The 12,543-nt window shown below is 42.2% G+C and overlaps 1 protein-coding gene across 3 annotated transcripts in view; it reads left to right on the top strand.

Annotated features, from left to right (window-relative positions):
• The first annotated feature begins 2,739 nt into the window (after positions 1–2,739).
• The window catches only part of CAV1 (caveolin 1), a 35,870-nt gene continuing 26,066 nt past the window's right edge, over positions 2,740–12,543 (top strand). The window contains exons 1-2 of one of the 3 annotated variants that reach the window (XM_061414042.1): positions 2,740–3,135; positions 4,583–4,747. In XM_061414042.1, coding sequence (XP_061270026.1) covers positions 3,106–3,135; positions 4,583–4,747 — 195 coding nt within the window. In that variant the 5' untranslated portion in view covers positions 2,740–3,105. Of the gene's footprint in view, positions 3,136–3,722; positions 3,843–4,348; positions 4,449–4,582; positions 4,748–12,543 lie in introns of those variants that run through there. The other 2 variants (XM_061414043.1, XM_061414044.1) reach the window with 2 other exon arrangements.

The raw sequence follows: 12,543 nt of genomic DNA, 5'->3' as shown, positions 1-12,543 counted from the left end.
CAATGATTTAGAGAAGTTATTAACCTGCCTCTAAGCCTAAAGTTATCTGTGTGGGTATCAAATAAAAAATATACATTTTTTAACATGATTATTCATTTCAATCTTATACTCTGCTAACAATGTCATACTTCATCTTTTCTTTATATCTCATAAAGTTGGATGCAGCCAAGTATCTAAATCAGCTATTATAACCAGAATATGATCTGTTTCTCTTTGGTGCCAGCTTCTTGTTGGGGCAGGTTATTGAAGAATTTGTGGTTTTTCCTCTCATTAGGAATTCATTTTGGCCTTGACAACATATCACTGATCATTATGATTCTATGTACTATGCTGACTTTGGGGTGGAATCCCCAGGGAGGCTGCTTTCCCTTCTTTAAGTGCTAGTTAAGCATTACTCAGGCCTCCCCACAAAGTCCATTCCTTGCTGGAATGCAGGACATGCTGTCTCCCTGTTCCTGTTGACTTTTTTTCACAATCAAGATTACTCATCCCAGCTGAAGACTGGATAACAATAGATGGGAAACAGCTTCCACATTTTTCCATAGAATAAAACTCAACTGCTTTGCAGCCAACATTTACAAAGGAGTGTTTCAGAGAAGAAGCCAGTTCTAACCCTGCTGCAGAGAAGCAGCCAATTCTGACTCCATTTTGGAAACTGTTTGACTTGCTTTTCATTGCTTTTGTTATTATAATCATACACTAGGGCTTGTTTCAAAGGACCCTGTCCCTCTGCCTGAAACTAAAGTGCCTTTGTTAAATTCATAGATAATCTGACCCTGCCCACCTGTGAATAGAAGAGATTAACACACCCCTTCCAAAGGCTGGCCATTCCCTGGAGTTGTTTTGCAAGACTGAAGACCCGTGAACTTGACTTCCCCACTGCCTCTCCCTCTCTTTTCTGCCTTTTGATTTTAGTTCCTCTTTACTTCGTTCTCTCTGACTCTATAAAAGAACCTGGCATCCAGACCACGGCAAGATGGTTATTTTGAGGCACTAGCCTGCCATCCTCTCTGTTAGTTGGCTCCCTAAATAAAGTCCCTTCCTTGTCTTAACCCCTAGTTTCTCGGATTTATTGGCCTACCGTGCAGGGAGCAGACTCGGTAACAGGAAGAGTTAGAGGAACGGTAATCTTTTAAGAATTATTAGAGGTAGACTAGGCACTACACAGGGTTTCCTGGGTAGCTCAGCTGGTAAAGAATCTGCCTGCAATGTGACCTCTGTTGGATTCCTGGGTCAGGAAGTTCCCTTGGAGAAGGGATAGGCCACCTACTCCAGTATTCTTGAGCTTCCCTGGTGGCTCAGATGGATGTGAGAGACCTAGTTTCCATCCCTGGGTTGGGAAGATCCCCTGGAGGAGGGCATAGCAACCCACTCCAATATTCTTGCCTGGAGGATCCCATGGACAGAGGAGCCTGGTGGGGTTGCAAAGAGTTGGACACAACTGAGCGACTAAACACACACACAGGCACTACACAACACACTGACCCTGACACACCCCCCTTTGCTAGAATATCTTGTTTGTTAACATGTAATCTGTTTAAAGCATTTAGAAGTAAAACCAAAAACCCAACTTTGGGAAAAATTTTAGTATTCTAATGATGACTAGTCAGCATAATTAGTCATGCCAACATTTGTGACACTTCTCCTCCCTTATAGTTGAAATTTATCTTTTCTTAAAAAATTATATTGCCTTTCTGCCATCAACAATAACAAAAACCTTTGCGCTGTCATTCCCTTTATGTGTTTATGTTTTCTCTCCACCTCCATAATCAATTCTAGGAGTTCCATCCTCTACTTCTCCTTCTCCTCCTTTTGTACCCATATTCCCTTTTCTAGACTGCCATGTATCCTGTGCCATTTCTGGTATAGTCCTAACTTTTTCAAGTCATAATCTGACTTTTGATAGCATGTGGAACATAATGTAAAATGTCCTTTCCATTTTTGGAGAGTGAATTTCCTAACAATAATAAGTGAACTTGTCCTAAAGTAAAATGACTGATTATTGCTCAATTCATCTTGTGCTGATTTATAATAAGGCAAAGAGAGAAGCTCCCGATTTAGGAAGTTTCTTAGATAAGATATTTTAACTTCTAAAAACTTTTTAAAAATTCTAATCAATTACTTAATAAAAACAAGCCTCCTTTAACTCACAGTCAAGTACTTTAAAAAATGTCTGGAAAACTTGAAACTCCAATTAAATATTTGTACAACTGTAAATATTTTGTGTGTTTTGTAAACATAGCATAACCTGTTGCCACAGATTTCCTTTGTTCCAGAAAAAAAAGTAATACAATTATAGAAAAGTTAAACATTTTTATTTCTTATTTCAAAGCATTTGGGAGACGTTTCAGAAGCAGTTGGTAAACGTTAAATTCTGCAGGCCTGTTTTTCCAAGTTTCCATTCACACAGACTAGATGTAAACCAGTGTCACCAAAAGCACACCACACACGCACCCACACAGATTCCTTCCTTGTGTTTAGGTATGAATTACACCTAAAGATTCTGGGTCACTTTTCATCCCTTCCACTGTAAAACTGGGAGATAGTTGTATCTTAGGCAGCGACGGAACTTGGGCGACAGGAAGAAGCGGCTTAAAACAAGGCAGAATTCTTTCTGAAGCTCGGTTGCCCATACTGGGCATCTCCGTACACGGTCTTCGTCTCCCTGCTCCCGTCCCCACCCTTGCTGGGATGATGCACTGCGAAAACATTAGCTCTCCCCAGTACGCCTCTCAGTGGCTTATAGCTGAGAAAATGTTGCCCCAGGTTTAAAATATCTGCCCAAGGAGCCCAGCGCGAGTGAAACGCTTTCTCGTTGCTCTTGACTCCCTGCGGGCTCTCCCCGCCCTCTGCTGCCATAACCTTGGGGATGTGCCTAGACCCGGCTCAGCGCACATCCCGGCCAACCGCGAGCAGAACAAACCCTTGGCGGAGAGCCAGGAGGCTCCCTCCCAGCCACCGCCCCCCCACCCGGCCGCCTCACCCTCAGCGCCTTTTTTTTTTTTTTTTTTTTCTCCCATACAATACAAGATCTTCCTTCCTCAGTTCCCTTAAATCACAGCCCAGGGAAATCTACCCAGAGTCTTCAACCAGCCACGAGCCAGAATGTCGGGGGGCAAATACGTAGACTCAGAGGTACGCCTGGGTGGGTGCGCTCCGGAACGCGGCGCACAAGGAGTGCTGCTTCTGCTATCTCCACTCTAAATATTCTGACTGCTTTGCTTGCCCCAGCCCTCTCTCGACGTTGGAGCACTCCTCTGGCTCTCGCATTGCTGAGGAATGGGCTTGGGCGGGGAGGTGAAGAGGAGGCAGGAATGTTTGTTTCATGTTTTCCTATTAGGAAGGGGGCCAAGGGAGCCTAGGGGCCTAGGTCGCGGAAAGAGGGGGTCGTTGGGGTCCTGAAGTTGGTTTGGTCGGACTACTGAGGGCGCGTTTCTGAATGGCTTAGGGGTACTGCTTTATTGAGAGACCCCCAAGGTCCGGCCCCTGTCTGCTGGAGAGTGGAGAGCTAGAGTGCAGGGTGGGAACTCATTCACTTGCAGTCTTGGGGACAGTCCCCCACGACTCCCCACCAGGCGCCTCAACCAGCTGGCCGAGGAGGCGGCGCGCGTCATGTTTGCACTTTCCAAAGCTCTTGGGCCACCTCTAGAACTCTTCCTGCATCTCGGCGCCTGGCAGGGGTGCTTGGATAAAGCACCCTCCTCCTAACTACCACTCCCCCCACCCCCCACCTTCCTACCACCTCCCGGCGCTCGGGCTCCGCCTGGGTGTGGAAACCTAGTTTTCCCAAACGCAGCCGCCGCCGTTCAGCAACCGGCCAGGGGTCTGGGAGTGACCTAAGGGTGGGTCTGAGGAATTGTGCAGGTGGAATATCGTTCTAGACAGTATAGGGGGTCTGACACTTGGCTCGATCCAAAGATAGGGGATGCTGGCTAGTGTGCACCGGGGGAGGGGGGTGTACGGGGAGCTGTGCAGGGACAGAAACGGCAGAGGGAGGGTGGAGGACGCGGGCAGGTGCAAAGGATACTTGGCCAGAAAGGAACGAAAATGGGAACACTGCGTGGGTCCGGGGTTGGGGGTGGTTCATCGTGGATCTTAAGGATGAAGTTAGAAGGAATTACGGAGAGAAGGGAAATAGGGACCAGGGACTGGAGCAGGTGAAGAGCTGGGGAGAGGGTGGCCTGGCGGAGAGAGGGGCTGGATAAAAGTCGGAAGTCGGATCCCCTCTCCTGTGGGGGTCTCCGCGGGAATCAGCCTGTTGGGAGTGAGTTGGGCTGGGGCCGGGCGGACCGCGCTGCGGGGTTTGCCCTGACCCCTGGCGGTGGCGGGCGAGGGAGGCAGGAGCTCCCAGCCTGGTACCGAGGGGTGTGGTGTCCTCTCCCCGATCCTCTTAAAAAGCTTGCGGCGCCAAGGAGTTTACTGTGCGCCGAGCCACCGCTTCGAAATCGGTTAGTTCGATTTTGAGCCTTGAGGTTTGCCTCGCTGCCAAGGCTAACTTTTCTGATTGCGGATTTTTCTTTTTTGAAATTTCCTTCCCACTGCCGGTGCCACCCTCTCCCTCCGGGCCGTCCGCCCTCTGCAGGGACATCTCTACACTGTTCCCATCCGGGAACAGGGCAACATCTACAAGCCCAACAACAAGGCTATGGCAGAGGAAATGAACGAGAAGCAAGTGTACGACGCGCACACCAAGGAGATAGATCTGGTCAACCGCGACCCCAAGCATCTCAACGACGACGTGGTCAAGGTAAGGTGAGGCGGCCAGCAAGGAAGGGATGTGCCCCGAGGAGACGCTGACAGGGCCAGGACAGCTCTGTCTGGCTAGTAGCCTGTGTTTCTTTCCCTGTCTTTGCCACACACTCACCATTTTCTGGGGCTTGATGTGCGGGAACCGCGGTCGTCAGAAATGTCACATCTCCCCTACCCGCTCCTGCCAGTTAGTTCAGCTGGAATTTGGCTAACTTGAGTTTTGTGGGAGTTCATATAACTGCACCCTTCTCCTGGCATATGAACCTCCAGGTCTCAGTAACAGACAGCCCCGCACCCTTTGAGAGCGGGAGGTGTTTGCTCTGCAGGTCATCCTCTCTCCGACTTCAGGTTGAAAGTCTAAGTGAAGCGTGGTGCTCCACTGCATATAGAATTAATAAGCAGTGAGATGGTTTTGTAAGGTATTATGCCAAAGGTAGCAACCGGAGTACTAAGGGGGCAGGTTCCCCCAGTTAAAATTAAGATAACCTGAAATAATTTTCTTAAAAATATGGATGGAAATGCTCCTGACTAAAGATGAAATATGTTTGTGTGCATATATATATGCATAATAGAATCGAATATTTAATATTTATAAGAAGGGTATTGGAAAAAACATGGTGTTTGTTGTACACAGCTAAGCATATTTACACAACCAAAAATAATATGTGCCTTTTGATTTCTCCTATAGACCTCTAGTTAGTTGTGGAGAGTTGCTTCTTGAGCTTATGGGACATTCAGGTTGGAGTTCCTTTTTATATTTCCAGGATGTGCTTGGTGAGATTAAAAACAGATTAATTGAATGGGTATTGGCTAAACTTAGACCTGACTGGGTGGTCAGTTTTTAATTACCATTGTGTTATTCAACTTTGACCCTTTTAGTAAATCTTATCAGAGGAATTTGTTGCTTGAACCCATCTTGATTGGGAAATCATAGTCCTGAGCCATCCTTGGCAGAGGGTTTTCTTTTAAGAAAAGGGAAGGTCAAGGGAATTCCTGGCCCTTGACCAGATTAAAGTGTGAAGACCCCTGGGGCAGCCAATGGGGTGGATGACCAGTTTCCACCTACTCAGCATCCTATCCAGGATGGGAGGAGCCTTAGTTCAGAGACTGTTCACATTTATGAATAATATATTTCAAAAAGGGGAACAATTTAATCTGTAACTGGAAGGAAAATGGAACAGTCAGAATTGAGTCTCTTGGCTTGTTGGTGGAGGAAAAAGGAAAATTGGAGCCTTAGCAGACTTTTCTACTAGCCAGATTATGGAATACTTAAAAGCAGCAGCAACAACAAAAGTAGCTTATAAACTGGAAATTAGAATTGCTAAAAACTATTTATTAAAAACATTACCTTAAAGGAGCAAAGGGCATTTTGCTTGTTTCCCTTCTCATGTAGCTTTGAACAAGAAGGAAAAGTGTCAGGAAAAGAGGCAGATTTCAGAAAGGCCTAGCTTCATCTCAGCCTCCCTGTTGTTCCCCTGCAGTGGAGAGGGATTCCTGGAGCAAGAGAACCTCCCAGGATGAGTCAGAGAGGCCAGTAGTGTGGATGTGGGTCTCTACACATAGCATGACTAAGTTGAGACAGAAAGGCCCCACTGGGAAAAGAGACTTCAACACAGATGGAAAAAAGGCATAACAGGCTTAGTGGAAATAGCAGTTTACAAAATAGCATTTCAAAGAGCAAGTGTGGGGATCTTCATATTAAATAAATTAAAAGGAGGAGATAGAGCAAGCTTCTGATGGCCTAGAGAAAACAAATCCTACCCACTTTCTCATAGAACTATGAGCAAAACAAGACAATCAGAAAAATCGACTTTGAGAAGAATTTCGTAGGACCACTTACTTAGAGGTCTTGCTTAAAAGGCCTTTTCAGAATGCCCTGCAAAGAAAGGGCATTTAAATGCAATTTAAAATACAGTTCTTCAGTCACACTAGCTACATCTTGGGTTCTCAACACTTAAGGTTAGTAGCTACCATATTGGATAGCACAGATATAGAATATTTCCACCTTCATGGAAATTACTATTGGACAGTAATTTCAATTACTTCTCTTTAAAAATGTCCCCATACCGAAGTTAGAAACTTGTAGGTGGAGAATAAATGAAACATAGATGTAAGTGTAAGGAGCAGCCCCGTGTGTCTCCACAGTATCCTTTAGTCTCATAAAACAGCTATTTAGGGTGGAGAAGAAAACTCAAAAGCTAGAGGTGCCATGAATTTATATTCAAGAAGGTGGAGTATTATTACCTATTCCACTGGTGATAATAACATAAGTTAGACTACAATTTAGTTCCAATAAAACTGGTTTCTTCTTTCACTAAAGGTTTGTTGTAAGATGTCTGTATAGGTATTTATCCAAAAAAAAGTCAGTGATAGATTATTTTAAAAATTTCCTCTAATTAAAATAGTCATACCTCCAGACCCTCCATTCTCCATCTGAGATTTCTATCTTCTTCATTCATATGTTTACTGTGTACTATTTTGATTTTCTAATAAAGAAAATGGCTTCAGATTTATTACTCTGGTATCACAATAGCCATTGATCAATTTATTAAATTCCTAACATATGCTAGAATAGACACTGAGCTATGTTCTACAAGGGTAATTCCTAAAATAAGCCCTAGAAATCACAAAGATTAGAAGTGATGAAGATGAGATGCATATAGATTAAAAATACACACACACACAGACACACACACACACACATACACGATCACAACAGTAAGTCACTGCCAAATATTAACTAATTGGTCCTTTTTTTTTTTTTTTAACTTTGACTGCCAGGAAACATATAACTAGATTTTAAGTTTCATTAATCCATGTTACTTATTCTCTCACATATGGTTTTGAATTTTCACTTTTTCAACTGGCATGTTGTTTTATGTGCCCTCTATTATAATGCTTCTCATCATTATTTTGGAAACAGACCAAATATATACTATAATAAGAGCTTCCCAGGTGGTTCAGTGGTAAAGAACCTGCCTGCCAATGCAGGAGACAGAGACTTGGGTTCAATACCTGGGTTGGGAAGATCCCCTGGAGGAGAGCATGGCAACCCACTCCAATCTGCTTGCCGGGAGAATCCCCTGGACAGAGGAGCCTGGCAGGCTATAGTCCATGGGGTCGCTAAGAGTCGGACACAACTGAAGCGACTTAGCATGCACTCAGATACTATAATAAATTAAAAGAAAATAGTATGTAGCATTGCATAATGAAAAGTTTATTCAAAACTGAATCATATCAATTATCTTGATCTTAGTAATAATTCTGCAATATGCATGTATATCAAGTCATCATGTTGTACACTTTAAATATTATATTTGTCCATTATCCCTCAGTAAAGTTTATTTTATTTTATTTTAAAGTTTTTTTTAAAAGTTTCTTAAAAAGTGAATGGAACTGATATTGTTAGGGAGACCCTACTTGGATAGGGCAATAAAGTGAGAGAAGGATATACTATAGAAAGTTTAATGGAGAAGGGCATGAAGGAGATACAATCTGAGTTGGGTCATAATGGATAGATGGAGTTCAAATAGGTGAGAAAATTACAGGAGAACATTCTTAATGAAAAAGCATGGAGATGGGAATGTCCCACCCAGGACATAAGTCTAGGAGGTTTAGTAGCCCATTTTGACTGACATTAGAGTTCATGTGGCATAGTCACAGGTCATAAAGAGGAAAACACTGAGTGTGGCCAGATGATAGAGCCCTAAGTCCAGTATTCCTGATAAGTTTGAACTGTATTATGTCAGCAGTGGGAAGCCAAGAAAACTTCAAGCTTGGGATGACATGATGAAGGTGGGGCTTGTTGGAAGATGACTGGTGGAGGTACAAGATGTAATAAAGAGGTAGCCAGTCTGGATGAGGAGCAGTTATGATGTAACTGCATCAGGGTCCAGACATGAAATGAGAAGAACAGGATGTGGTGGCATTGGAATAAAACCACATAAGCACAAAAAGACAGAATTTTAGAAATAGAAGAGAATGTAATGGTCATCAAGTTAACCTCCAATTCCTTTTTTTTTTTAACATTAAGAGAAATCTAAGGGTTAAGAAAGGTTAAATTTTTATACACATGTTCACATGGTTACTGTACAAAAACAGATATTTTCACATATCATAAGGGATGAATAGATAAGATTATGTGATTATTGTCCTTAAAGGAGAATTCTGAGCCTAGCCCTGAGACAAATCAAGACATCTTAGAGAAGATATTTTTGAAAATAAAAATAATGCATTTATAACTTTCTTTTCTAAAATTTTAAAGTAATATTATTAAATATACACAGATACAAAGTTTTCTTTAGCAATCAAGGAAAAAACATACAAATGGTAATCAGACCAGTTTTGGTTTCAAAATAACAGCCTAAAGCCACCATGATCCCTTTCAATTATAAAGCATTCTAGAGCCATTAGTGATTAATATCAACATAACCAATTTTAAATTTTATGTTTGCTTACTATACTTATAATCAGAGCACAAGATTTAAAAGATCAGACTGACCCAAAGCACTCAGCACCATGTTAATAGTCTCTTCTGTTGGAACTGGTATTGGTTTTGTTTATTTGTTTGTTCAGGAGATAGGCGCACAAGATGGTTATTAATATTCTGCCACATGTAAGATCATGCATGACATTCAGAATCCCCAGTTTGTAAAAGAGCACTGTGGTCGTGTTTGGTGGGAAATTATTCTCACATCACTAAGCAAATAACGATATTAAAATGGGAGACATTATTCATTCTTAACCATCTGAAATATTTTCAAGGTTAGTCAACAATGATATACATTTTAAATGCTTGTTAAAAGAAAGTGTTATTTTTTTTCTTTCTCTACCTCATAATTTCAGTCAAAAATTATTGAAGCATTAGCTCAGCTTTGGTTCAAACTGAATAAACTTTCATATTATTTATTAAAATTTAAGAAAATACACCAAATATTCTTGAATTATTAAAAAGTTCATGATGCGGAGTTTTCTTCCAATTAATAGCAGTGTTGGCTACATTTTAAAGTGGCTTGAAGTAAGAACAGCTGCAAGAGTAAGCAGCATCTGGAAAGTTCAGTAATTTATAAAACCACCTGCTTATGCATCCTGCCCACTCAGGTTCATAAAATAGCACTTTCATATTCCACATGAAACTGCTTTTTAGTTTGCCCTACTTTTAAGCATAAGTTATCATTCTCTATGATGAAATGTTTAGAGTGAGCTGGTCCCACGATGAACAGGGCTGTGTGCCCTGAACCATGGGGTCCTGGGCTCTTTCATGATTCTCCTGGCCAAATTTGCAGTGGGAAAAGGGTAGGGCTGCTCTTTTCATACGAAGATGATTTAGACCAAGAAATACACTCTCTTCTTCCACTTTTTGGACCCCATATATATATGGGGCCCTAGAGAAAAAGATTTGCATACTATACTTCTGTTAAAAGAAGTTTTTATTTTTTTAAAAAAGCCTTTATCAAAAGCTTAACCATCAGCCTCTAGAAATATGCTTAACCATAGGTGCTCAGTGGCACCTTGACAGTAGAAAGAGTATTGTGTCAGGAAAATACATTTTTGAGACTTTGATAACTTTATTTTTTAAAACTTGAAAGTAATGATTCTTAAATATATTAGACACAAAATTCTGTTTCTTTAAAAATCAAGAAAAGGCATGCACACAATAATCAGGTCAGTTTTGGTTTTAACCTAAGGACCAAATGCTTTTGTGGTCTCTATTAACTGGAAAGTGTCTAATCCCATTAGTGTGGGACTGAACACCAAGGAAGAGGGAAAGTTATGTCAGGACAATGGGTTTCTCAGCCTCAGCAGTCCCCAAGAGTGGAACTTAGAAACAAAGAACAAACTTGTTTGAAAGCTAGTAAACCCCAGCCCTAAAAATACTTTAGCAAAGCTATTTTATGTATCTATGCTTCAGTTTCTTTAAACATAAAGCAAAGAATGAGAGTCATTCTCATATAATAGCATTCCTCCCTCAAACCCATTTATCTTTCAATAAATGACTATTATATACCTACTATTTTGCACTGCACATGACTGTTGGAACAAAAGTAGACAGGAGCACGGCCCACAGAGTTTTTGACTATCTCCTTTGCCTCTCTTCACACAGTTTCCTTTGAAAACTTTTGCTGAAATTCCTTTATCAAATTCTACTGTCTGTTAGATATGCAGATGACACCACCCTTATGGCAGAAAGTGAAGAGGAACTAAAAAGCCTCTTGATGAAAGTGAAAGAGGAGAGTGAAAAAGTTGGCTTAAAGTTCAACATTCAGAAAACTAAGATCATGGCATCTGGTCCCATCAGTTCATGGGAAATAGTTGGGGAAACAGTGGAAACAGTGTCAGACTTTATTTTGGGGGGCTCCAAAATCACTACAGATGGTGACTGCAGCCATGAAATTAAAAGACGCTTACTCCTTGGAAGGAAAGTTATGACCAACCCAGATAGCATATTCAAAAGCAGAGACATTACTTTGCCAACAAAGGTGCGTCTAGTCAAGGCTATGGTTTTTCCTGTGGTCATGTATGGATGTGAGAGTTGGACTGTGAAGAAAGCTGAGCGCCGAAGAATTGATGCTTTTGAACTGTGGTGTTGGAGAAGACTCTTGAGAGTCCCTTGGACTGCAAGGAGATCCAACCAGTCCATTCTAAAGGAGATCAGCCCTGGGTGTTCTTTGGAAGGACTGATGCTAAAGCTGAAACTCCAATACTTTGGCCACCTCATGCGAAGAGTTGACTCATTGGAAAAGACTGTGATGCTGGGAGGGATTGGGGGCAGGAGGAGAAGGGGATGACATAGGATGAGATGGCTGGATGGCATCAACTAACTCGATGGACATGAGTTTGGGTGAACTCCAGGAGTTGGTGATGGACAGGGAGGCCTGGTGTGCTGCGATTCATGGAGTCGCAAAGAGTCGGACATGATTGAGCAACTGAACTGAACTGAACTGTCTATTAAGATCTTAAACCTTCAGGACTGTCTTTTTAAAATGCCTCAGTAAATAAGACTAGCGGAAATAAGGAGCATATATTTTTTAAAACAATTTGCCCTTGTTTTGGTCCTATAAAAATAGTAACTAACTTATTATAGAAAATATTTCAGTTCTCTAATATTCTCTATTCCCATATTAGTGCTGAACCTTTAATCTTTCTATTGAAAATTTAAAATTTCCAACCTTTTAAAAACCTCATTGCCTCTTTGCAAACCCAAGAGGGCTTTTATATTCACCGGGCATCAGAGTCATCATAGGAGTTTTTAAAAATACAGATACCTGGACCCACTACAGAGCTACTAAATTAGGCATATATAGGAATGAGGCGCCTAAACTAGGGGGTCTTGGATCCCTAGATTGTGAAGTCAAGTTTAGAAATGATTGTACCCAAGGTCAGCTTAAAGATATACACCTGGATGTTACTATCCTAAGAGAACAGTCACACTGTGTAGTCTAGATGTTCTCCCTGCCAGAATACTTGAAGGTTGCGTGCATGCGTGCTAAGTAGCTCAGTTGTGCCTGACTCTTTGCGACCCCTGCGAGGCTCCTCTGTCCATTGGATTCTCCAGGCAAGAATACTGGAGTGGGTTGCCATGCCCTCCTCCAGGGGATTGATTCTCAGCCCCTGGTCTCTTATGTCTCCTGCACTGGCAGGTGGGTTTTTTACCTCTAGTGCCACCTGGAAGCCCCACGTGAAGGTTAGGCCGGTTTAAACCAGGGAGTTTTGAAACACCATAGACAGTTCCCAAATCAGCCTTGCTCAATGGTCCTTCATCCCTTGAGGCCACTTGGGCTTACAACCAGCTGC

This window comes from Bos javanicus, chromosome 4 (assembly GCF_032452875.1).
Source record: "Bos javanicus breed banteng chromosome 4, ARS-OSU_banteng_1.0, whole genome shotgun sequence".
NCBI classification, from domain to species: Eukaryota; Metazoa; Chordata; class Mammalia; order Artiodactyla; family Bovidae; genus Bos; species Bos javanicus.
Note: the sequence above shows the minus strand (reverse complement) of the source record. Positions and strands in the feature narration are given on the sequence as shown.